This window comes from Erpetoichthys calabaricus, chromosome 10 (genome assembly GCF_900747795.2).
Source record: "Erpetoichthys calabaricus chromosome 10, fErpCal1.3, whole genome shotgun sequence".
Classification (NCBI taxonomy): domain Eukaryota; kingdom Metazoa; phylum Chordata; class Cladistia; order Polypteriformes; family Polypteridae; genus Erpetoichthys; species Erpetoichthys calabaricus.
In genome coordinates, this window is record NC_041403.2 from 4,509,597 (window position 1) to 4,536,442 (window position 26,846).

Consider the following 26,846-nt stretch of genomic DNA (forward strand, 5'->3'; position numbering starts at 1 on the left):
CCATTTCTTAATAACATTATGAACCGAGGAAACGGCGATCTGAAAACACTTTGCTTTCTTCTTATGCTTTGTGAGCCTCAATTCTTTGAGTTTTCAGAATGCTAGGCAGCTGCTGCTTAGGGGAGCCTATGGCTGCCAATTGCCGGGACAAGCTGCGAGGGGTCTGAGAATTTCTACAGCTTTTGACATTTGCATCACCTAAAGATGACTGGGAACAAACCATAGTCCGGATGAGGTAATGAAGGTCTAAAACCATCTTGGAGAAAAGTCATCTGGGACCTCAAATATCTCGGGGTGCCCAAACTTTTGCATGGCGCTCCTTTCTTTCACCCCCGACTTTCAATTGTACAACACAAACACAATGCGCTAATCTTGCATAAAGCGCTGAAAAGAAACGCGTCGCCTTTAACTTTATGGTGATCAGTTCATCTTCTGCTCATTTAACTCCACACAGTAACAGACATCTTAAGCAAAGGGACTCAAACTTTTGCATGCCACTGTATGCAGTGAATGTAAATAAATATCACCAGCAATGAACTGGGGGGGCTTTTATGTACCGTCTTTTTCCGAAAATAAGACACTGTCTTACTTTCTTTTTTGGTCCAAAATACGCACTAGGGCTTATTTTCGGGGGAGGACAAAAATAAAAGTATATTTATATATTTTTATTTAATATTTATTTATTTTACACAGAATACAACAAGATTTACACCCCTGGAGTCTTCCACAATTCCCTTTTTGTACTCGACGGAATAGCTCTTTCGTTTTGTACCGGTACTCATTTTAACTGCGGTTAAAAATTATTCACTTTATAAAAAATAAAATGACGTATGAGGAAATAATCAGACTTACAAGACTGAAATGAACAAACACTGTATCTGCACTGTCGCTCAATGTAGACTGCTGCCTTAACGAACAATTATTTATAGTGTGCGCCAACGATGCGTTCCGTCGCATTCCGCATATGCATGCCCCCCTCCACCCCCTCCCCACCTCATTCGACCATACTCTGCGATACGCGCGACGCAGTACAACACAGCAGAGCAGAGCGGACACAATATTTATGTATTCATGCTGCCTTATGTTGTATTTTTAAGATAAATTCCAAGAATTAATTTGAAACGAACTGTAGAGGTAAACAATGAATTTCTCGGAATATTTTATTTCAAACATTTCTCTGAAATACGAGTATTAGGGAAGCTAAACATACTTAATACATCAACAGCATTTTTTAACGAATTCTTTTTTTCACATTATTTTAACTAGGGCTTATTTTCGGGGGAGGGCTTATATTACAAAAAGTTCCGAAAATCTCGATAGGGCTTATTTTCGGGGGATGTCTTATTTTCGGAAAAAGACGGTACATGTTTTTGTTTAATATTGTTTTTTTTTTCTCTTCTTTATTTGATTAATATATACTTTATTATTGATTGAGTCATTGAGCCGCATATCAATGTCTCGGAGTCTGTGTGTGTGTGTGTGCAGGGTCAAGGTTTGGTGTGTTCCTGGGGTCCATATAATAAAATAACGTCTGACGTTTGACTCTGGGCATCCTCGTGCCCGCTACTAGGGAGTGAAAAACCGTTAAAAATTTGCGGCTTGTGAACTACAGGGCAATGTTGAATTTCATAAATGAAGAATACATTTAACAAAAAGAAAACAAGGGCAGAAGGGATTTGCCCAAAAAGCAAGCAATCAAAGTCTTAATACTCCATTCACCTTTCAAGATCCAGAAAAAACAGTAAATCCCAAGGAAAAAAAAAAAAACAAAAAAGCCTATAAAAGATTCTTGCTTTGGACTTGTGTGTTCAAGCCAGGGGTTGAGAGTAATCCTCTCTCTTGAAGGCATTTTGAAGATTTTTTACAGCTATTGAAGTGTTTTGTGTCTTTATCAACGAGACTCCAATTTCTGGGCCACCCTGCTTCTTTCTTTGGATTTGCTGGTTTTTCTGGATATTGAATGCTGTGTAATATATTGGCACTTGATTGCTTTGGATTGCCTTTTGGGCAAACCCTGTCTGCCCTTGTTTTCTCTTTTTGTTTAAATATATTCTTCACTTATTAAAAGGTGTTGTTCATAAACTAGAGATTTTTAAAGTGTCTCACTCCATTGCGAGTCATTTTGAGGTCTTTGTATTTTGAACTTTTAAAACTGGGTCCCTATTTTAGGCCTGTCTGGGTCAAAGCCTGCAGGTGGAAGTTGGGGAACTGGCTGGATTGTGGTGAGCCTTTTCTGGGTTAGTCAGTGAAGGTACTGGTCTGCTTTATCAACTGTTATGTATCAACTAGGGCTTACATGTGCATTTTATGCTTTCTTGTCATTTTTGTTAAATTTGAATAATTGTTTTGTGGATTTTTACAATTACTATTATATACACATTCTTTCTAAATGTGTGTCCATGTGAAAGAAGAAGATATAAGGTCACCTCAGCACCCTGCCAAGACAAATCGGATGTCACAAGTGAGCTCTCCAAAAAGTAATGAGTATAGACAAGTAAGACTTGCACTGCATGCCTTACCTGTGACAATAATGACCTACAATGTTATATACTGTATACCCTACCGTTCTTTCTTAAACTCTGTGAAGTGCCTTGAGCATGGGAAAGGTCCTATATAAATAAAATGTATTATTATTATGAGGTTGTGTGTTATCATAGACAGCTGGGGTCCTTGCATTGGCCAGGAAGCCTCTTCGCTGAGAGGACTGGGGGAGCAAGCATGGGCAGAACAGTACCTCCTCCCCTAGGACACTAGATGGCAGCCCCCATGGGTTGCAGTGGTGCCTCGGACTCCTGCAGGCTTCATGGGAGATGGAGTTATCTACAGCCCTATTTGGATTGGGGCACTGCCAGGGGGTGCTGCAGCTGCTCCAGAGCCCATGGGAACGGTTCTTCCGCCACACCTTAGAAGTGCAGCCGGAAGTGGGGCAATGAGCACCTGGAGAACTTCCGGGTGACTCATAAAAAAGGAGCTAGCAGACACCACTCGGAATGCCAGAGACGGGAGGAGGGAGGCAAATTTTGTTGAGGAGGAGGAGAAAGAAGAAGAGAGGAGAGGGAAAGTATTGTGTGTAGTCATTGTGCTTATTGGGACTGTGTTGTGCCTGTGGGAAATGTGGAAGACATTGCTCGCAGGTGAAGAAAAAGAAAATAAAGGCTTGTCACAGAGTTTAAATCCCACGACTGACACCACTGTGTGACCATAAGCATGTCACGTCATTTGCCTGGGCTCCAATTGGAAAAATAAAAAAGAAAAGTAACCAAATGCTGTAAGTCACCTCGGATCAAGCCATCAGCCAAAAAGTAAGGAGTAATAATGAGATTAATAAAAATGAGTGTACTTGCCAGCCCAGTTTCAAAAAGCTCCTTTTCCTCTTGAGACCAGCGCACAGGAAGATTGGTGGGTTTAACTGGAGACCTGCATGGGAAGGAGACACCCAGTTCAAGTGGACACCTCGCACAGGTGTTTAAAAACCCACTGAGCCGTCTTGGATTACAACTTTAGGTAAACCCCTTTTGCCCCCCCCCCCCAAACCTTTTCTGGTTTCTTTATCTCTTATAATAAACTTTTAACTTCTGAAGATTCCTGCTTTGGACTTTTGTGTTCAACTCAGAGGTTGACAGCAATCCTCACTCGAGCCCCCAAGTTCTCTAAAGGAGTTCACGAATACAGTTTGTGGTATTGTTTATACGGTGCCATCCCACAAGGCGCCATATCAGTGATACCTGCTGGCACCATTGCAAATACCCAGCAGGACTTGGTGCTTCTCCCCATCACTTGTGCTTGGAAATAACTGAAGGGAAGCTTTAAAAATAAATACATAAATAAAATAAAAAAATAAGGCCACACTTGGACCGATAGGGGACATGCGGCCAGAGGAGGAAGTGCCACACCTGTCATCATGAAACTAATAATGATAGCATTAAATAAATATGTCCACTGGTCTGTGCTAGAAATTTGTTTTCTGTATGATTCTAATAATTTTGATCATTTTTATACTCAAATCACTGAATGTGCGCATTTCCTGTTCAAATACAGAGGAGAAACGCAAGGGGCGGCAGCGACGAGCCTCACCTCACCTCAGACTGCGCTCTCCCTCATTCACGGGGTTGATTGGCGCGTGCCTGCTGCTGTCTCTCTGTATGTCGCCAATATAAGGTGTGCAGACACGTTTATTATACACCCTGACTGTCCACAGTCTGGCTAACATCTTTAATGAAAGTGTGCGACATATTTAGTCCTGCTGATCGAATATAAAACTGCAGTGAAAAGGCACAAGGTGAGGCAGACAGTCCCGTGCCACCCTGAAGGGGGCACATGTGAGCCCAACAGGTGCTCGTTGCTGCTGTTCTATGCAGAGGCGCCAACAAGTTAGCGACATCAGAAAGTCAAGTGCACTGCAGCAGGCCATTTAGTTTTTTTTTTTTTTGTTCCTACTGACTGCCAAAATGAAAGATTAAGATTTTTAAAACTAAAGGAAAATAAGGAGGATTTTTACAAGAAAGTGACGGAGATTTTCATGGAGAAGGATAAACGCATGGACTTAATTTACAAATAAAGGTAAAGACTGTAAAGAGTTTTCAATTTTATAAAAAATGGGATCAGACCAAGAAAAAAAAAAAAAAAAAAATCCAATATTTAAAAACTTAATTAATGGTGAAGACCTTAAATGGGATGAAGATCATCACTGGCTGCAGCTCGAAGCGGGGTGCCACCATCAAGATAGACGTGAAGAGAGCAAACCTGATGAACAACTTCATTAACAGGTTTGACCACCCTAACCCACTCTCACCTCGGAGTCCTGAACCCTCCACCCATCCTTCTGCTGATACCAGCATTGGATAGACATCTCCACCCACAATTACAGCAGCGCAGGTAAGCAGAGAGCTGAGGAGACTTCGTGCCAGCAAAGCAGTGGGGCCAGATGGAGTATCGCCACGACTGCTGAAGGCCTGTGCATCAGAGCTGGGGGGTCCTCTACAGCGCATCTTCAACCTGAGCCTGGAACAGGGGAGAGTCCCGAGGCTTTGGAAAACATCTTGCATCACCCCAGTTCTAAAGGTATCACGTCCTAGTGAGCTGAATGACTTCTGGCCTGTCGCTCTGATGTCACATGTGATGAAGACCATGGAGAGGCTGCTGCTTCACCACCTGAGGCCACAGGTCCATCACGCCCTCGACCCTCTGCAGTTCGCATACCAGGAGAAGGTGGGAGCGGAGGATGCCATCACCTACATGCTACACTGATCCCTCTCCCACTTGGACAGAGGCAGTGGTGCTGTAAGAATGATGTTTCTGGACTTCTCTAGAGTCTTCAACACCATCCAACCTCTGCTCCTTAGGGACAAGCTGACAGTGATGGGAGTAGATTCATACCTGGTGGCATGGATCGTGGACTATTTTACAGACAGACCTCAGTATGTGCGTCTCGGGAACTGCAGGTCTGACATTGTGGTCAGCAACACAGGAGCGCCACAAGGGACTGTACTTTCTCCGGTCCTATTCAGCCATCGGACTTCCAATACAATTTGGAGTCCTGCCATGTGCAAAAGTTCGCTGATGACACTGCTATCGTGGGCTGCATCAGGAGTGGGCAGGAGGAGGAGTATAGGGACCTCATCAAGGACTTTGTTAAATGGTGCGACTCAAACCACCTACACCTGAACACCAGCAAAACCAAGGAGCTGGTGGTGGATTTTAGGAGGCCCAGACCCCTCATGGACCCCATGATCATCAGAGGTGACTGTGTGCAGAGGGTGCAGACCTATAAATACCTGGGAGTGCAGCTGATTGATAAATTAGACTTGACTGCCAATACTGATGATCTATGTAAGAAAGGACAGAGCCGACTTTACTTCATTAGAAGGCTGGCGTCCTTCAACATCTGCAATAAGATGCTGCAGATGTTCTATCAGACGGTGGTGGTGAGCGCCCTCTTCTATGCGGTGGTGTGCTGGGGAGGCAGCATAAAGAAGAAGGACGCCTCACACCTGGACAAACTGGTGAGGAAGGCAGGCTCTATGGTTGGCATGGAGCTGGACAGTTTGACATCCGTGGCAGAGCGACGGGCGCTGAGCAGACTCCTGTAAATCATGGAGAATCCACTGCATCCACTGAACAGGATCATCTCCAGACAGAGGAGCAGCTTCAGCGACAGACTGCTGTCACCGTCCTGCTCCACTGACAGACTGAGGAGATCGTTCCTCCGCCACACTATGCGACTCTTCAATTCCACCCGGGGGGGTAAACGTTAACATTATATAAAGTTATTGTCTGTTATACAACATTTACTTCTATAGCACATTTTCATACAAAAAGTAGCTCAAAGTGCTTTACATAATGAAGAAAAATAAAAGACAATATAAGAAATTAAAATAAGGCAACTTTAGTTAACATAGAAAAGGAGTAAGGTCCGATGGCCAGGGTGGACAGAAAAAAAAACCTCCAGAAGGCTGGAGAAAAAAATAAAATCTGTAGGGGTTCCAGGCCACGAGACCACCCAGTCCCCTCTGGGCATTCTACTTAACATAAATGAAATAGTCCTCTTTGTAGTTAGGGTTCTCACGGAGTCACTTGATGCTGATGGTCATACAGACTTCTGGCTTTTAATCCATCCATCATTTTTGGAACATCATGGTACTTAGAGTAGATGGTGGTGGCGCAAGCCACCACCAAAAGTACACTGGAAAAGGAAACAGAAGAGAGAGTATGCCTCTGTCTCTTACGTGCCTCGCACTCTCCACCGTGTACTGCGCTTTTATCACTCTTTAATTAATATAGTTCTTATCAGTATGCTGCTGCTGGAGTATGTGAATTTCCCCTTGCGGATTAATAAGGTATCTACCTATCTATCTAAATAAAATACTCTTTTGTTTTGCTTGTTATCTTTTTGTTGAACAGTTTGTATTAAAATTGATTAAAGCATCAGAATTAAAGGCTTTTAAAAACAACTAAATATTTCAATTAAGATCAAAATTGAAATCCGTTTCTTGTACACCACTCTATACTTTGTGTATTGAATGAGCGTGAATTGTGGAATTGCAACAGCAAATTTAGAACACGTGGAGGGTGAGGAGCAAATGCGCTCTCTGCTCTCCCTCGCCGTTCTTTCCTAGCCAGATATGCGCCTTACTTGTGTGAGTGTAAAGAATGAGATGAGATATGAAACATAACCAGTAGTCCATGTGCAGGCTGTCTGCCAGTTGAAAAGTCAATAAGCTACCCTTTGGGGTTCATAGATTTGTAAATCTCACCCTGAAGGAGTCACCAGGCATGAACCTCACCGCACGTCACCGGGAACGATGACCCCATCCGTAAAGACTTACCTTTTGACTTTATCGCCTCCTTTCCTCTCCTGGAGCCTTATGTTTTGTGGAAGGCCCCTGCCTGTTAGGTAATATCTGTTAGTCAGTTATGAGAAAACCAAAGACAAATTCTGACAGAAGATAACTTGAAGAGGGATCAAGAGGAGAAATCAAGCTTAGACTCCAATTTAGAGATGAAGGGCCCTCATTATATATATGTGTGTGTGTGTATTCTCCAATTACAATACATCCATTTTTAACTGAAACACTTAAAAACAGTCCTGGCACAAGAGGTCTTTCAATAATATTTATAAAATATGCATCACGTCGAAAATTCGAAATGCATGCATCAAGGATTCAAGCCAGTAACACCACAAAAATAATAAGCAGGATACTCTTCTTCAAGCAGCATGTTCTCAATGACGGCCTTGTTCTCCTCACTGATTGAGCTGTCCAGCATCCACGGCTAGAAAATAAAACACAAAGAGAAACATGGAGCAGAGAATTCAACGTGATCAACACAAAACACCATAAAACAAATACAAAAACAAAAATAAAAACACAAAACACAATAAACCCGTCAGCCAACACCGAGTTAACCCCAAGATGATTTACAGCAGGGGTCTCCAACACGTCGCTCACGAGCTACCGGTAACTCACAACCCCTTTCCAAGTAGCTCGCCAAAGGGTTAATGAATCCCACATAAATTTGAAAACTTGATTAGTCACATTAGGGGTGGGCGATCTTTCCAAAAAATCATATCACGATCCTTTTAATACAAAATCACGATCCAAGTGGCGTACACTTAAGAGAATATCCGGACTCAAACTCGTCAAGACCTAAGTAACACTTGATTTTAAATATCAAACAAAGTTGAATTCAATTGTTCTGTCGTTCGCTAGCTAAGCGGAGTTAAGGAATGCGCCCCGAAGCTGGCGAGTGAGTGAGGAAGGGCCATCTTGGCCCGCTGTCTGTTTCTTGGATTCGCACAAATTAAATCAGTACAGCAAGCAAACTGTGATACATAGCGAAATGAGAGAAGTCGCTAAATCAACCAGAATGCTCAAGGAAATTATAGAAAAAAACCTGATCTAAATCTGTTAAGTAGTTCTCTCATGGAAAGCAGACAGACATACAGACATTAGATTTTATATATCATATATTACTGCGGTGGGTTGGCGCCCTGCCCGGGATTGGTTCCTGCCTTGTGCCCTGTGTTGGCTGGGATTGGCTCCAGCAGACCCCCGTGACCCTGTGTTTGGATTCAGTGGGTTAGAAAATGGATGGATATCATATATTAGTAAACCTTCAAAATAATGTGCAGTTCAAGTCTCGGCAGCATTTCTGGAGCTTAGTAGAGCCCAATAACTAGAAGAATCTTCACCAAGTAGCTCTGAAAATGTCTGCTTTGTTTGGGTCTCCATACCTCTGAGTCTGACGTGAATGTCATGAAATCAGAACAAGACTGACAGACGAACATGGAAATGACTCCATCAGAGTGAACCTGAGTGGCTCCACTCCACCGTACACCTCAGTGCCAGTCATCTGACTAACTAAAAAACACATCACACATGTGACTGGACCTGTGAATAAAGTGACACGTGACAAAATGACAAATGAATACGTCATATCTGTGGATTTGGAATTGCATTCTCTTGTTTTGACAGCATTCATGTTTTAATTCAATAGTGTGAGATACACGAGAAAATGCATACAGACGTAGAAAATGCATTTTCAGGTGAACTCAATATTTTTTGGTTGATGTTTGAATGCAAAATGTGAGTTGTGGACACCAACATTTTGTAAATGTTCAGGCAAAACAAGAGTATTCAGTTTATTTGGGTTGATATAAGCGATGAGAATAAACGTTAGAAAACACGAGGAGCTCTCGGCCATTTTCATTTTGTAAAAGGAGCTCTCTGGGGGAAAGGTTGGAGACCCCTGATCTATACTGTCCTAAAAAGATCTCAACGGGGAAATGTCGCCCTCTAGTGACCCAAACTTGTACTGCACACAGAATTTCTGATTAATGAGTGACGACAGAAAACTTCTAATTTGAAATGCTACATTGAAGAATTAGTAACATGTTCATTTTGAGATATCTGATCAATCCATGAGGGGAAACTGTATTTTGGCGTGACCTTTGGAGGTCAGTGTAGGGTTAGCCATTGTGCAGAGCCCCTAGAGCAATTATTTTATTTTTTTTTTTTTTACTGGTGTGGACCCCCCCATGGCGGGCACTGCCACCCCAAACCTGTCACAGACCGACGCAGAGGCACAATTCCCTTTCCCTTGTTGGAAATACCTTCCCCGTTCTCCACAAGTATAATAACACAGTCTCAAGCACAGAACAATACACGATTTTTCTCCTTTTCTTTCTCTTTCTTTCTTCTCTTCTCCTCCTGACTCTGGCTCTCCGAGTAGTGTCTGCTGGCCCCTTATATAAGGCACCCAGAAGCGCTGCCCATGAGGGCTCAGCAGTTGCTGCAGCACCCCCTGGCGACGCCCATGGACCCCAACAGGGCTACACCAAATTCCCAACTCCCATGGAGCCCTGCGGGAGTCCTAGGCACCACTGTAACCCAAGGGGGGGTAATGCTCTGGCCACGCTTGCTCCCCCCCACTCCCACCAGCATGAAGACGTCCCGGCTGGGCAAGGGCCATGTTGAAGTGGTGAAAGAAATTGGTAACTGCGCTTCTGACATAAAATTCGATGTGTCTGAAAAACTGATGAGATGGGAGGAGGCAAAAAGAAAAAAAATGTGTTGCTTTTTTGAACGGGCGTATAAGTCGGGGTCAGATTTTATGATCAATTTTTCGGGTTTCAAGATCTGACTTATATGCGAGTCTATAAAGGACTGCTGTGAACCCAGCAAGGGAGCCGGAATTGGGAGGCAGCAGACAACACTTGCTGGGAGGTGTGGAGGAGATGGAGAGAGAATTGTGTGCGATTATTAGAGTATTTACTTGCCTGTGTACGGTGGCTGTGGTGCTTAGGGGCACAATTTATAACAGAAGAATTTAAATACTTGGTGTCCTGAGCGCCTGTCTGTCGGGTTAGAGGAGCGACAGTGCCCTCTAGTGTCACAGCGCATCACTTCCACAATCAGCCTATAAAGTTAACTTGTCGTCATTCATAAAACTCGCAGCTGGACCCCTTCACAACATACAGTTTCTTTTCTTTTTTGTCCCGTTCTGATCTACAATTGAACTCAGGGCAGTTTTTCTTTTTGTTAACATTTCATTGAGTTTATTAAAAGAAAGTAACATTTCATACAAGCAAGTCAAACCTAACAAAACAAAGCCAAGCTCAAATCAACCCCCGGTTGTTCTAAACGCTTCTGTGTTACCCTAAAATAATCTGATTCTGTGCTGTTCAAGTTAGATCCCAGGCTGCTGCTTAATGCTAAAATCTTCTCGTTAAAGCAAACAGAAAACAAATGGCCAGAAAATATATATATAAAAATAGATACAGTGGAACCTCAGGTCACGAACGTCTCAGAAAACACGTACAAATCGGGTTACGACCAAAAAGTTCGACAAACTTTTATTGCATCTGTTCACGACCACACACTCGGGTGATGAACAAGACAGTTTCCCTTCCGGTTCGTACGCGACGGTGATTTCCGCACGTGTTCAGTCTCTCCCTGTACAGTACACTGCTCTCAGTCAGACGTGCATCGCACAGAAGGACTTTACCTCAAAACTGTAATCTCCTCTCCACCAAGTTCCTCCTTACTTCCGTCATGCCAGAACTCGACTTGTGCAAGGTTAGTTTTCTTGGTTGTTTATGGTTATTTTTTGTATAAATTAAGGATTTTTAAAATGTTCATTTTTTCCCTGTGCTTAAAACTCATTAAAAAAAAAAAAAGTGTTTATAGCGAGCGGTGCATAAGGCTGATAGCGTGAACTCCTGCAATGTTAGTTTTCTCTGTTGTTCAAGTAGTACCAGGGTGTTGTACCGTGTTAGCCATTATGAATGTAGAGAAAAGCCAAGCAAAATTTTGAAAGCTTGCATATTGTAATTTTTTAGTTAGCCAATAAAAGAGGTCATTTTGCTTGGCTTGGCTTGTCTCTGTTGTTCAAGGTTTTCTCAGTGTTATTTAATGTTTTTACATTTAGTTTACTATTACACTGTGCACTCTATGGTATAAATTAACTATTTTTGTGCTTAAAAATATTTAAAAAAATATATATTTACATACAGCTCGTATGATCCAGAATGGATTAATTGTACTGTACAGTGAATCCGGAAAGTACTCAAAGCACATCACTTTGTCCACATTTTGTTATGTTACAGCCTTACTCCAAAATGGATTCAATTAATTTTTTAACTCAGAATTCTACACACAACACCCCATAATGTCAACGTAAAAAAAGTTTACTTGAGGTTTTTGCAAATTTATTAAAAATAAAACAACTGAGAAATCCCATGTCCATAAGTATTCACAGCCTTTGCCATGAAGCTCAGAATTGAGCTCAGGTGCATCCTGTGTCCCCTGATCATCCTTGAGATGTTTCTGCAGCTTCATTGGAGTCCACCTGTGGTAAATTCAGTTGACTGGACATGATTTGGAAAGGCACACACCTGTCTATAGAAGGTCCCACAGTTGACAGTTCATGTCAGAGCACAAACCAAGCATGAAGTCAAAGGAATTGTCTGTAGACCTCCGAGACAGGATTGTCTCGAGGCACAAATCTGGGGAAGGTTACAGAAAAATGTCTGCTGCTTTGAAGGTCCCAATGAGCACAGTGGCCTCCATCATCCGTAACTGGAAGAAGTTCGAAACCACCAGGACTCTTCCTAAACCTGGCCGGCCATATAAACTGAGCGATTGGGGGAGAAGGGTCTTAGTCAGGGAGGTGACCAAGAACCCGATGGTCACTGTCAGAGCTCCAGAGGTCCTCTGTGGAGAGAGGAGAACCTTCCAGAAGGACAACCATCTCTGCAGCAATCCACCAATCAGGCCTGTATGGTAGAGTGGCCAGACGGAAGCCACTCCTTAGTAAAAGGCACATGGCAGCCTGCCTGGAGTTTGCCAAAAGGCACCTGAAGGACTCTCAGACCATGAGAAAGAAAATTCTCTGGTCTGATGAGACAAAGATTGAACTCTTTGGTGTGAATGCCAGGTGTCACGTTTGGAGGAAACCAGGCACCGCTCATCACCAGGCCAATACCATCCCTACAGTGAAGCATGGTGGTGGTAGCATCATGCTGTGGGGATGATTTTCAGCAGCAGGGACTGGGAGACTAGTCAGGATAAAGGGAAAGATGACTGCAGCAATGTACAGAGACATCCTGGATGAAAACCTGCTCCACAGCGCTCTTGACCTCAGACTGGGGCGACAGTTCGTCTTTCAGCAGGACAACGACCCTAAGCACACAGCCAAGATATCAAAGGAGTGGCTTCAGGACAACTCTGTGAATGTCCTTGAGTGGCCCAGCCAGAGCCCAGACTTGAATCTGATTGAACATCTCTGGAGAGATCTTAAAATGGCTGTGCACCGACGCTTCCCATCCAACCTGATGGAGCTTGAGAGGTGCTGCAAAGAGGAATGGGCCAAACTGGCCAAGGATAGGTGTGCCAAGCTTGTGGCATCATATTCAACAAGACTTGAGGCTGGAATTGCTGCCAAAGGTGCATCGACAAAGTATTGAGCAAAGGCTGTGAATACTTATGGACATGGGATTTCTCCGTTTTTTTATTTTTAATAAATTTGCAAAAACCTCAAGTAAACTTTTTTCACATTGTCATTATGGGGTGTTGTGTGCAGAATTCTGAGGAAAAAAATGAATTGAATCCATTTTGGAATAAGGCTGTAACATAACAAAATGTGGAAAAAGTGATGCGCAGTGAATACTTTCTGGACGCACTGTATGTATACTGTATATATATATTTTTTTTTCATTAAAACCAAAAACTTCAGCGTCTCTCTGTTAAACTGACATCTCCATGGAGTACCATTTGTCCAAATTCCTCAGCATGATGACATGTCTGCCAACAGGCATCGACAACTTCAATCCTCCTCGAGTCCCTGCTGCCAGTATTTGTGCCAAGCTTTGCTCCTCGTTTTCTCCAAGCCACAGGCCATTGGGCTTCTGTTGGAACCTCCCAAAGCACTTGGTCACTTCTGCTCCTTAGGGTGCTCAGCACAAGCGGCCCCTCCGCCCCCTTAAGTGCCTGCATGCTGTGTCTGAAATGTCTGAAAATTCCCTTCAAGTCCACAACGGGCACTTTAATCCCATCGGAATGGTTTGATCCGTCAGAGGGAGGAAAGCAAGAAAAAATGGGTCTTTGTCCCAAACATTATGGACATCCAAATCAACAAAGGAATGGTCTCAGCAACAGAAGATCAAAGCTGTGGAACAGCCCAGCCAAAGATCAGACCTGAAGCCACCTGAAAGTCACTCAGGTGACCTGAGGAGGGCTGTGCCCAGGAGATGCCCCTCACAATTTGAGAGAACATAGTTGTTTTTTTTCCCCAAAGAACATTTGTTTGCAAGGAAGACAGGGGGACAAAGGGGGCGGGGTGGTCTGCCCACTTTAAGATGTGCCAAGCTGACAGTTTTTTTTTTTTTTTTACTACATTTATACAGGTGTGTGTGTTTTTCTTCAGTGTATCAGCTTGGCATTCCCAATTCTTGATGTGTAATTATAAATATGAATTACTATTTTAATAATGCAGTACTCATTATCACACAGCAAACACACACACACACACAGTGGCCCACTTCAAGGTGTGCCAAGCCGACAGGCCGAATGCCATCGTAACACCACAAGTGTTTCTTCAACAAAGGGTTGTGCAGCCAGGGGTTTGTAAATTTGGGATTTTTAATTTGTTTTTCCCACCCCCAGAACGGCTCTCAATTTGTTTTCTCATTCTTTGTAATTCTTTCAATTTCACAATGAGGATGGAAGAAGTTCGGACACGAATGATGATTTTTTTTTTTTTTACGTCCCAAAGAACTGCCATTTTAACAGGGGAGTGGAGACGCATTCGTGACGCTGCCTGCTTCTGCGCATGAGAATAGGGATGCCATAGCGATTCATTAGTTGCAAAGATTTGTGCCCGTCAGTTTGTTTAATCATTGTCATTTCTGAAAAGACCTGCTGCCCCCAACTGAAAGTGATGCCATGGGCACAGCGGGCATGTGAAGAGTTGGCAATAAATCGTAAGTAATGTGCACTTTGGAGACATCACCCAAACTTATCATGAATTGCACTGCTGCACTGGAGTTCAGTTATTTTCTGCTGCAGGAAGTCAGGCACATTGGCCACATTAACAACAAAAACCTTTTTGGATGTGAGCGTCAGTAGGCTTTGCGCCCACGGAACCAAGTTACCCAAACTCTTCTCTAACATTTCAGTAATTATTTACTACTCTTATTCATCATAAAATCGGCCATTACAGCAGCAATTGATGAGAAGAATTCAGAATTCATTGCAGAATGACAGCATTTGAGTGCAATTTGGCTCAAAAACAATCAGCCCATCGTCCTCTCACAACAGGCCGACGTTTCCAGTTTGTTATTTTTTCCTCCAGCCGTTTTAGCTCTGAACCTTCCTTAAGAAACTGTGATCCACAGACAGACAGGCACACACCCATCATCAAGATATCAATGTTTTTGGTATCGGGGGACCCTAAACCGCCGAAAACCACAAATCGAAATTTTTGACAAATCGAAAGCTTTTGCTCCTCCCACACAGACGATACCTTATGCTGGGGGAAGGCGCAAAGCAACAAGACGAAACAGAACCCAACTGGTGGCACCTAAAATCCCAACGGTGGGATTCAGACTCCCCAGAAATGATGGCAGCCTGAGATGAGCAAGTCCCCACTTCTGTCTGAACGCCGATCCTCAAAACTGCGAAAGTGAACAGCTCTTACTTGTTGCAGCGGACTCGCGTTATCGTAACTTTTGAAGAACGGAGAAAAAGATCAATTAACAGTGCAGTACCAAAACTGAAATGAGCTCAACCTGGAAAGACAAGAATTATCTTCCTCTTTTTTGACTCGGCGATGAAGCATCTGAAAAACCGCACAAATTTCCCAAAATGCAGGGTTGGGATGCTGCGGTCAAAAACACCTCATGTCATTAAAACACACGCGGGTTCAAGTACAGGAATAAACCGTTTTGGTCAAACTGCTACCAAAAAACTGCCCTCTCTTGAACGTCCTTCTTACAGATTTGTAAACCACACTCTCAGATTCTGATTTGTGCACAGACCCAGAAAGCCCCGCACTGCCAATCAAATGAGTCACTGATTAAGGAGATGGAAAGAGTACTTTGAGAGGCTGATGAATGAAGACAACGAGAGAGAGAAGAGGTTGGATGATGTTGAGACAGTGAATCAGGAAGTGCAACGGATTAGCAAGGAGGAAGTAAGGACAGTGATGAAGAGGATGAAGAATGGAAAGGCCGTTGGTCCAGATGACATACCTATGGAAGCATGGAGATGTTTAGGAGAGATGGCAGTGGAGTTTTTAACCAGATTGTTTAATGGAATCTTGGAAAGTGAGAGGACGCCTGAGGAGTGGAGAAGAAGAGTACTGGTGCCGATATTTAAGAATAAGGGGGATGTGCAGGACTGCAGTAACTACAGGGGGATAAAATTAATGAGCCACAGCATGAAGTTATGAGAATGAGTAGTGGAAGCTCAGTTAAGAAGGGAGGTAATGATTAGTGAGCAGCAGGATGGTTTCAGGCCAAGAAAGAGCACCACAGATGTGATGTTTGCTCTGAGGATGTTGATGGAGAAGTTTAGAGAAGACCAGAAGGAGTTGCATTGCGTCTTTGTGGACCTGGAGAAAGCACATGACAGGGTGACTGAGAGGAGCTGTGGTATTGTATGAGGAAGTCGGGAGTGGCAGAGAAGTACATAAGAGTGGTACAGGATATGTACGAGGGAAGTGTGACAGTGGTGAGGTCTGCGGTAGGAGTGACGGAGGTGGGATTACAGCAGGGATCCGCTCTGAGCCATTTCTTATTTGCAATGGTGATGGACAGGTTGACAGACGAGATTAGACAGGAGTCCCCGTGGACTGTGATGTTTGCTGATGACATTGTGATCTGTAGAGAGAGTAGGGAGCAGGTTGAGGAGACCCTGGAGAGGTGGAGTTATGAGAGGAGAGGAATGAAGGTCAGTAGGACCAACAAGACAGACAGAATACATGTGTGTGAATGAGAGGGAGGTCAGTGGAATGGTGGGGATGCAGGGAGTAGAGATGGCGACGGTGGATGAGTTTAAATACTTGGGATCAACAGTACAGAGTAACGGGGAGTGTGGAAGAGAGGTGAAGAAGAGAGTGCAGGCAGGGTGGAGTGGGTGGAGAAGAGTGTCAGAAGTGATTTGTGACAGATGGGTATCAGCAAGAGTGAAAGGGAAGGTCTACAGCACGGTACGGAGACCAACTGTGTTATATGGGCTGGAGACGGTGGCACAGGAGACAGAGCTGGAGGTGGCAGAGTTAAAGATACCAAGATTTGCATTGGGTGTGACGAGGATGGACAGGATTAGAAATGAGGACATTAGAAGGTCAGCTCAGGTTGGACGGTTGGGAGACAAAGTCAGAGAGGCGAGATTGCATTGGTTTGGACATGTACAGCGGAGAGATACTGGGTATATTGGGAAAAGGATGTTAAGGATAGAGCTGCCAGGGAAGAGGAGAAGAGGAAGGCCTAAGAGAAGGTTTATGGATGTGGTGAGAAAGGACATGCAGGTGATGGGTTTGACAGAGCAAGATGACGAGGACAGAAAGATATGGAAGAAGATGATCTGCTGTGACGACCCCTAACGGGAGCAGCCGAAAGAAAAAGAACCAAATGAGTCACTGATCAAAATCAGCCAATGCGGAAACTCGTGTTTGTTTTTTTTTTTCTTCTTTAAATCCACAGAAGACAAAGTCAAACAAGGAGACGAACACACAGACACACTGCAGCCTGTCCCCATCAATATGGTCAAAGTTTGAGCAATTTAATTATTTTTTGTATTACACCAAATCCTGTGGTGGGTTGGCACCCTGCCCGGGATTGTTTCCTGCCTTGTGCCCTGTGTTGGCTGGGATTGGCTCCAGCAGACCCCCGTGACCCTGTGTTTGGATTCAGCGGGTTGGAAAATGGATGGATGGATGGATTACACCAAATCTCCACTTACTGTGTTAATGCCAGTCAACTGTGGCATCAGCTCATTAAGAACACCTCAAAAGGACAGGATTATGTAAGATATCTCTACAACTAGGTGTCCGCACCTGGTCTATCTAGATCAAATATGGACCTCACCCCAAATATTTTGTTCAAAAGTAACCAGAAAAACCAAAGTTGTACTTACGAGGAATTCACTGTTGGCTCTCCATGCGGACTGCAGGTAGTGATCATGCAGGAAACCACTGGCTCCGTTGTCACTGCCAACAAAAAGAAGACGAGACCACTGGTTAGTTTTACTAGCCACAGTGTCAGGAACTTTGCTATCTCCATTCTCCTTTAGATAAAAACATTTCTCTGTCATCACCACAAACAACACAGAGAGATTTAATAAAATGATCGCTTTTAGGTGGAGTATCCCTTCAGTCTCGACTCACTTAAACTGCAAAGGCTCCTCTTCTTCAGCCTTTCCTCCTTGCTTGTTTTCCATGGTCCTCAAGCAGCCAAGTTGGACATTTTCTAACATTAGAAAACAAGAGCAGGCCATTCAGCCCAAGAAAGAGCATGAGTCCTGTCCATTTAATTCTTCTAAAATGACATCAAGTCAAGTTCTGAAGGTCCCTAAAGTCCTCCTGTCCTATCCGAGTATACGAGAAAGTCGAGGGGAGACCACTCCTGATTTTTGATACATTTTTTATACATATGTAACTAGTTGATTACCCAGTGGCTTCACTCACTGAGTGCAAGGGAAAAAATAAAATGTAGTCTGTAAGTTATTAAACAGTAAAACATTAACATTTAAGAAGTAAAGATACATTGAGCACTACTGGAGTGGTTTGGGGTAAACTACATTTTAAAGGCGCTCTAACACAACAGGTAAGTAGTACTAACAGCAGCTAAAATGTATTTGGATCATCTCACTGTAGTAGATCCCTTGTGAAAGGCGCTACATGACCACTGTGGTATAGAAATGACATTTTCTATGTGATCGTCCAAATTTCTGCCGGACAACCTTGCACTACGTGCCTGTGATTTACTTCTTAAAATAATTAATCACAAAAGGAACCCTGAATGTTGTGGGGTTTTAGTGACCTGACCTTACCTTAAGGGACAGTAAGTCGTTGTGCAGGGTAATTTACAAAGAGTCCTGCTTTAATGGCGTGGATTACACTCATTTGTAAAGATTTCTACTCTCTGAGGAGCCGACGGGGCACTTGAAGTGTCACAAACAGTGCGAGAAGAGAGGACGCTGCCCGAAACTGAAGCGCTCGACTTTGCGGTGCAGCCCAACATTCCACGCCTCCCAGCGTCCACTTTGTTCTCACGACCCCTCGCCGCTGAAGGTGATCTCGTCTTCACATTGTTTACAGCTCGGCGCAGTTAAAAAGTAGAAAGACGCAAAGCTGTTTTCCTCATCTCTTCTACTATCAAGTACTGCCAAATAAAAAGGGTTACAATGTGGCAGTTGCAGCGACAGACACGTGGACGAATAAATAAAACTTCTCTGTCAGAACGGGCCTGGTGGCAGACGGCTTAGCACTGTAGTCCAGAGAGGAGGGCTGGGAGAGGACGACGTGGGGCGCACTTCTATGAGTTAGATCGCCGTGTTTGTGTTTACTTCTTTTCAATATCAGTAAAATAACTCTCACACAAATAATAACAATTCGTAAAGACGATATAAAAATGGCGTCCACAAACAAACTGATTAGTTCCTGTATATACAGTGGAACCTCGGTTTGCGAGTAACTTGGTTTACGAGTGTTTTGCAAGACGAGCAAAAATGTTTAATAAATTTTCACTTGATAAACGAGCGAGGTCTTGCAGTACGAGTAGTATGTCTGCTGAGCGTCATGTGATCACAACTGAGCTGATGGTTCTTCTATCTCTCTCTCACTGCAGGATTGTGAGCAATCGTCTCCTATTCTCCGTCTGAGTCGGCGTGCCTCACTCATATAGTCAACATCCGCACGAGCGTATAGTGTTTACTACAATATTACAGCATTGTGAATGTGTGTGCACGCGCGCGCTCAAGTGTGTGTATGTGTGAACTGCTTGTTAGATTGCTAGAAAGGCAAGTAAAACCCTGGTTTGACTGTCAAAAACCTTTGTGAAGATATAGCAGACTCTGGAGTGGTGGTCCGCTGTTCTACTGTGCAGCGACACCTCCACAAAAGTGACCTTCATGGTCGAGTCAGCAGAAGAAAACCTTCCCTGCATGCTCGCCACAAATCTCAGCACCTGTAGTTTGCAAATGAACATCTAAACAAGCCTGTGATGCATTTTGGAAACAAGTCCTGTGGACTGAAGAATTCAAAATAGGAGTTTTTGAATTCCAGGAAAAGAACCTGTCTCCAACTATTAAACATGGCAGCGGACCGATCAGGCTTTGCGTTTGTGATGCAGCCAGTGGGCACAGGGAACATGTCATTGAGAGAGAGAAGAATGGGTTCAAATAAATACCAGAAGATTCTGGAAGCAAACAACACACCATCTGTCAAAAACATTGAAGTTAAAAACAGGATGGGTCCTACCACAAGAGATCATGATCCGAAACACACTTCAGAATCTATAATAGAATACCTGAAGTGGCACAAGCTGACAGTTTTGCCAAGGCCCTCACAGACCCCCGACCTAGGCATCATTTAAAATCTGTGGAGATCTCAAAAGAGAGAGCAGTTCAGCAGATGATAAAGCATCATGTCTGCCACTGATCACAGCAGTTTGAGAAAGCAGCTGTGAATACGCACCTGACTTTAGACTCGTAAAAATGAAATATTCACCTCAGAATATTAGCTGGCACTGCTCTGGGCTTTCTGTGTCTAAGGGTCTAAAGTGATCCAGCCGGTCGGTGCAGCTCACCGTATCTCACTGGCCTTGCGACCGTCTTCACTGACACACCATTTAGATCCGCGCTCTCTCGTACTTTTACACTGCTGAAGACTCGGCTGGAATGTCAAAGGATGGCCGTCCAGGGCAGGTCACTTTGTCACTTCAAATGGCGTCTAGCTCAGTCCGCTGCAGCAGTTCTTCAAAAATAGTTTCAATTGATAGTAAAAGGGCCGCCAGCATTGTAATTTCTTCAATTTTTATTATTACTAGGGGGCTCAGTCCCCTGCCCGCTTTGCTCGCCCACCCCCGGGTTTGGTTAACCGGATATACAATTTAAAGAGATTGTTAGTTTCATGGGAATTGTTACCTACTCTTTCGATCCTATGTTGCATCGGTTCTCTGTGATTACGAATATAAACCTGAATGAATTGTGGGTTCTTTGAATTTAAACTTGTCGTAGCTTTACTTGTTGCGGGACCACAGATTCTCATAGCGTATGGTCCTGAATCGTGTAAATGTACATTTTGAGCATTGAATGAAGCGAACGCAAACAGATTATTGTAGACTTGGATATTTTGCCTGAAGTGTTTGTGGATTTCACTTTCACCAAATAATAAATCTTTTAATTCTTGTGGATACGCCTCTTCATTGGGAGGCAACACCCTGATGGCAACATGAATTAGACGATCTGCAAGTCTCCAACTTAAACTTTAAAGCCTTACAATATCTACATACTTCTGTCATATCACCTATGATCATGTATTCAATCTCTTTTCGCTGTTCCATTATTTCACCAAGTAATAATTTCCATTTGTTAGTGCTAATTCGATCTTTACTATCAGTTCTTTGACACTTTTGAATTTTAGTACTTTCATTATCGCTAACCTGCTGTGCATGTGTACTGCGCCAACGTTTTCAATTCTTTACGACATTCTACTTTGTCGTCTACTCTGTCTTTTATTTCCAGCCCCAGGTGTGGTTAAATCTGTTGGCACAAAGGCGGAGTGGTGGCTCTAAGGCTAAGGATCTGCACTGGCAATCGGAAGGTTGCCAGTTCAAATCCCGTAAATGCCAATAGGGACTCTGCTCTGTTGGGCCCTTGAGCAAGGAAGGCCCTTAACCTGCAATTGCTGAGCGCTTTGAGTAGTGAGAAAAGCGCTATATACAGGTGCTGGTCATAAAATTAGAATATCAGGACAAAGTTGATTTATTTCAGTAATTCCATTCAAAAAGTGAAACTTGTATATGAGATTCATTCATTACACACAGACTGATGTATTTCAAATGTTTATTCCTTTTAATGTTGATGATTATAACTGACAACTAATGAAAGTCCTAAATTCAGTATCTCAGAAAATTAGAATATCAATTAAGACCAATGCAAAAAAAGGATTTTTAGAAATGTTGGCCAACTGAAAGGTATGAACATGAAAAGTATGAGGATGTACAGCACTCAGTATTTAGTTGGGGCTCCTTTGGCCTGGATTACTGCAGCAATGCGGCGTGGCATGGAGTCGATCAGTCTGTGGCACTGCTCAGGTGTTATGAGAGCCCATGTTGCTCTGATAGTGGCCTTCAGCTCTTCTGAATTGTTGGGTCTGGCGTATTGCATCTTCCTCTTCACAATACCCCACAGATTTTCTATGGGGTTAAGGTCAGGCGAGTTTGCTGGCCAATCAAGAACAGGGATACCATGGTCCTTAAACCAGGTACTGGTAGCTTTGGCACTGTGTGCAGGTGCCAGGTCCTGTTGGAAAATTAAATCTGCATCTCCATAAAGTTCATCAGCAGCAGGAAGCATGAAGTGCTCTAAAACTTCCTGGTAGACGGCTGCGTTGACCTTGGACCTCAGAAAACACAGTGGACCAACACCAGCAGATGACATGGCACCCCAAACCATCACGGACTGTGGAAACTTTACACTGGACCTCACGAAATGTGGATTCTGTGCCTCTCCTCTCTTACACCAGACTCTGGGACCTTGATTTCCAAAGAAAATGCAAAATTTACTTTCATCAGAGAACATAACTTTGGACCACTCAGCAGCAGTCCAAAGGTGAGACTCTTCTGACGCTGTCTCTTGTTCAAGAGTGGCTTGACACAAGGAATGCGACAGCTGAAACCCATGTCTTGCATACGTCTGTGTGTGGTGGTTCTTGAAGCACTGACTCCAGCTGCAGTCCACTCTTTGTGAATCTCCCCCACATTTTTGTTTCCCAATCCTCTCCAGGGTGCGGTTATCCCTATTGCTTGTCCACTTTTTTCTACCACATCTTGTCCTTCCCTTCGCCTCTCCATTAATGTGCTTGGACACAGAGCTCTGTGAACAGCCAGCCTCTTTAGCAATGACCTTTTGTGTCTTGCCCTCCTTGTGCGAGGTGTCAATGGTCGTCTTTTGGACAACTGTCAAGTCAGCAGTCTTCCCCATGATTGTGTAGCCTACAGAACTCGACTGAGAGACCATTTAAAGGCTTTAGAGTTCATTAGCTGATTAGAGTGTGGCACCAGGTGTCTTCAATATTGAACCTTTTCACAATATTCGAATTTTCCGAGATACTGAATTTAGGACTTTCATTAGTTGTCAGTTATAATCATCAACATTAAAAGAAATAAACATTTGAAATACATCAGTCTGTGTGTAATGAATGAATCTAATATACAAGTTTCACTTTTTGAATGGAATTACTGAAATAAATCAACTTTGTCATGATATTCTAATTTTATGACCAGCACCTGTAAATGCAAAGAATTATTCAAATTTTACTACTTTTATAATTTTTACCTTGCTCTGTATGAGTGTCGCGCCAATGTTTCTGAATGTCATTATGAAGTTATAAATGTGCCATTAAAGGTCATCTGACAAAAGGACTTTCTGACCCCGATTGGACCCACGAGGTTTTCAGTGCCACTTGGTCCGGGCTGATTATTACTTTCCTCATTTTCTGAATTTGCACACAGACTATTATTGCTCTTTTGTGTATTTTTTTTTTTTTTGCCTTCTTTGCTCTCCAACACTTTTGTGTCTCTTTTTGACGCCCAACTCTGACGTGCCATCTACAATGCATAACATTTTTAAGAGCTGGGAGCACATGAAGTGCGTCTGCCAAAAGCATTCCAACAACTGCGAGGTTAGATGTCTGTGATCTTATTTTAAATTGTTTGTAAGTAGAGCGTGACGTGCAAAAGTCACCGTCTCACAGGTCTTGCTTCCAAAGGTTGTAAAGTCTAGTCTCGCAGGACGTCAAAGTGTCGTTCAGAGAAGATCACATCTCGACCCAAGATTTTTTTTTTTTTTTTTCATAATAATAATCGAGAAAAATTCTTCAAAAATCTTCAATTTTGCTCCCTGAAATATGAGACAAATTCAGCAGAATCCATTTTGTCGGCACTAGTAAGCACTTTTCTAATTCATTTCTGTGCTACTTCATGAAGCTTCATCTCCCAAACAGACGTACTGAAATAGGCCTGAGCAATCAACAGAAGACGACCCACCAATCAAAACCCAGCATGCGCTAGAGCCCACCCTCTAAAACTTTGACGAGTGAAGGTGACAGCTTGGATTTAAAGCCACATCTCGAGGAATGTTCCGGACAAAATGTAATACATTTTCAACAAAAGACATATTTTGTGACACATTTCTTTATTTATGCTCACATTTCACAGTACTTTTAGTTCTTTGCACATTTATGTATTTATTTAGTTTTGTCCAAAATATTCCTCCATACATTCATGTTGGTCACACCAGTTAGAAAAGACAACACTTTTTCTACATGCCGTGCCCCAAGTACAGAAAAGGTTCATTTGTTACATTAATTGCAGCACGGTCAGGTGAAGTGACTTGCTCAGGGTCACAGTGTCATTTCTAGGGGGAACTGAATCCCGAACTGGAAGATTTGAAGTCCAACTTCTTAACCACCATGACCCACTAAGAGCCAATAACATGAGCCTCTAGTTTCTTCTTCTTTTGGCTGCTCCCGTTAGGGGTCGCCACAGCGGATCATCTTCTTCCATATCTTTCTGTCCTCTGCATCTTGCTCTGTCACACTCATCACCTGCATGTCCTCTCTCACCACATCCACAAACCTTCTCTTAGGCCTTCCTCTTCTCCTCTTCCTTGACAGCTCTATCCTTAGCACCTTTCTCTCATTATACCCCTCATCTCTCCTCTGCACATGTCCAGACCAACGCAATCTCACCTCTCGGACTTTATCTCCCAACTGTCCCACTTGAGCGGACCCTCTAATGTCCTCATTTCTAATCCTATCCATCCTCAACATAGCATCTCTAACTCTGCCACCTCCAGCTCTGTCTCCTGTGCCACCATCTCTAACCCATATAACACAGCTGGTCTCACTACTGTCCTGTAGACCTTCCCTTTCACTCTTGCTGATACCCGTCTGTCACAGATCACTCCTGACACTCTTCTCCACCCACTCCACCCTGCCTGCACTCTCTTCTTCACTTCTCTTCCACAATCCCCATTACTCTGTAGTGTTGATCCCAAGTATTTAAACTCCTCCACCTTTGCCAACTCTACTCCCTGCATCCTCCCCATCCCACTGACCTCCCTCTCATTCACACATTCTGTCTGTCCCTACTGACCTTCATTTCTCTCCAGGGTCTCCTGAACCTGCTCCCTACTCTCACTACGGATCATAATGTCAATATTAGCCCCTGGTTTAAAAAAGGGAGAAGGCCATGGGGCAGACCCAGGACACACTGGAGTCCTCACAGGTGGCGCAGTGGTAGTGCTGCTGCTTTGCAGTAAGGAGACTGTGGAAGATTGTGGGTTCGCTTCCCGGTTCCTCCCTGTGTGGATAGCGCTTTGAGTACTGAGAAAAGTGCTATATAAATGTAATGAATTATTATTATTATTATTATTATTATCTCCCAGCTGGCCTGGGAACGCCTCGGGGTTCCCCCAGAGGAGCTGGAGGAGGTGGCCGGGGAGAGGGAGGTCTGGGCTTCCCTGCTTAGGCTGCTGCCACCTCGACCTGACCTCGGATAAGTGGTGGACAATGGATGGATGGATGGTTTAAAAAAAATAAAATAAACACCACACACCCAAAATCTACAAACATTGTAAACAGAATTAGTAATTAGTTGCACAGTACAATTCTGATGCACCCCATTAGCCAACAGCACCTTAACCGAGGCCCACTGTCTTGTTTAAAGTCCTAAACGACCTACTCCGCTATTCCACTCTCCTGCGCATGCTCAGAGCGTTCATTACCACCTCTAAGTATTAGCTAGTAACAGAGGTATTTATCCGGCGATCTCCTCGGAGGTGATCCATGCAACATTCACCTTACACAGGATTAGCTCAGTGGTACCGAAACCGGTCGTCTGTGCCACCTGGCGCTGGCCTGTGGTTGTCGTTTGGTTGGCATCAAGCTGTGGCGATGCCTGTCCGCCTCGTAACAAGCACAGGCTCCTTGACTCTCGCTTACACTAATTGCGTGTGGGTACGAGTTACACTAAATGGCACTGCCCAGGTGGGTTGGCAGCAAACACGGGGGCCAATGTCTCACGAGATCGGGCACAAAGTGTCTGCCTAGCGTTGGCTTTTTCGACACAAACAGTCCTATAAGCATCGGGCATCCGGCGGCGATAGCACTGGGGTGTCCTAGAGTTAACCGCACTGCCACTAAACACCCGCCAGCGTGAACACAACTATTTGCTGCATCGAATGTGTACGCTGTCTACGAATCTTTGCACAAAGTGCCAGAAACGAAGCCTTCATTAGAAGTGTCAGTCTAAAATGGATATCGGCCGTCGCGTTGTTCGCCATTACCGGCGCCGCGCGCGCTCTTACCTTACGATCAGACCGGCTTCGTCGCCGCCTTCCAGACCCACAACATCCACCTCCTCCGCCATATCGCAATAAGCACAATCGGCGAACACCACTGTGATGACGAGTGAATGAAGCCGCGACTTCTTTTAATGCTCCACAGCGACTTCCAGGTGTCGACAATGTGCGCACGCGCCGCGAAGAAAATTTCCAGCCACGTGATCCTGACGTTTCTGCTCATTCGCGGGTGGTGAGGAGTGACGCGCGCCCCCACGTGTCGAGGAGGAAATTATGCTTCGCTGCCGTTAACTTGAAACAGTTGTAGGCAAAAAAAAAGAGAACTTGTAGCAGAGCGACGACGACGACTAAGAAGAAGTTCTTGTGAAATCTAAATGGAAATGGACAGAAGCAGAAAAGTACGGAAGTTTATTTCCGCCTATTAAAAAAAAACTTTATTTCACGAAAGTATTGCTTGGTATTGTCGGCACCATCGTGCAGACACGAAACTAACATTCACGTATCCACTAATGACTGAATTTTCGCAGTAATTCATTATGTTGTCAGATTTAAGTGGAGCGCTTAACACCTTTGCCCATTCAATTTTACTACACAGGCTGTAGTAGTAGGGTGTTGTACCATGTTAGTCATTATGGAGGCGATGACAAGTCAAGCAAAATGACACCTTTTATATATCTAACTAAAAAGATTACAATATGCAAGCTGTCGAGGCAACTCGGGCTCCTTCTTCAGCTCAGGCCTCTTCTTCTGGATTACATC

General features: G+C 43.8%; 1 protein-coding gene across 1 annotated transcript in view; it reads right to left on the reverse strand.

Annotated features, from left to right (window-relative positions):
* The window catches only part of mysm1 (Myb-like, SWIRM and MPN domains 1), a 91,694-nt gene extending 65,420 nt beyond the window's left edge, over positions 1-26,274 (reverse strand). Inside the window, exons 1-5 of the mRNA XM_028810778.2 lie at positions 26,094-26,274; positions 17,637-17,709; positions 7,700-7,770; positions 7,326-7,400; positions 3,345-3,417 (exon numbers count right to left, since the gene is read on the reverse strand). Coding sequence (XP_028666611.1) covers positions 3,345-3,417; positions 7,326-7,400; positions 7,700-7,770; positions 17,637-17,709; positions 26,094-26,155 — 354 coding nt within the window. The 5' untranslated portion in view covers positions 26,156-26,274. The remainder of the gene's footprint in view (positions 1-3,344; positions 3,418-7,325; positions 7,401-7,699; positions 7,771-17,636; positions 17,710-26,093) is intronic.
* Between the last annotated feature and the right edge of the window lie 572 nt (positions 26,275-26,846).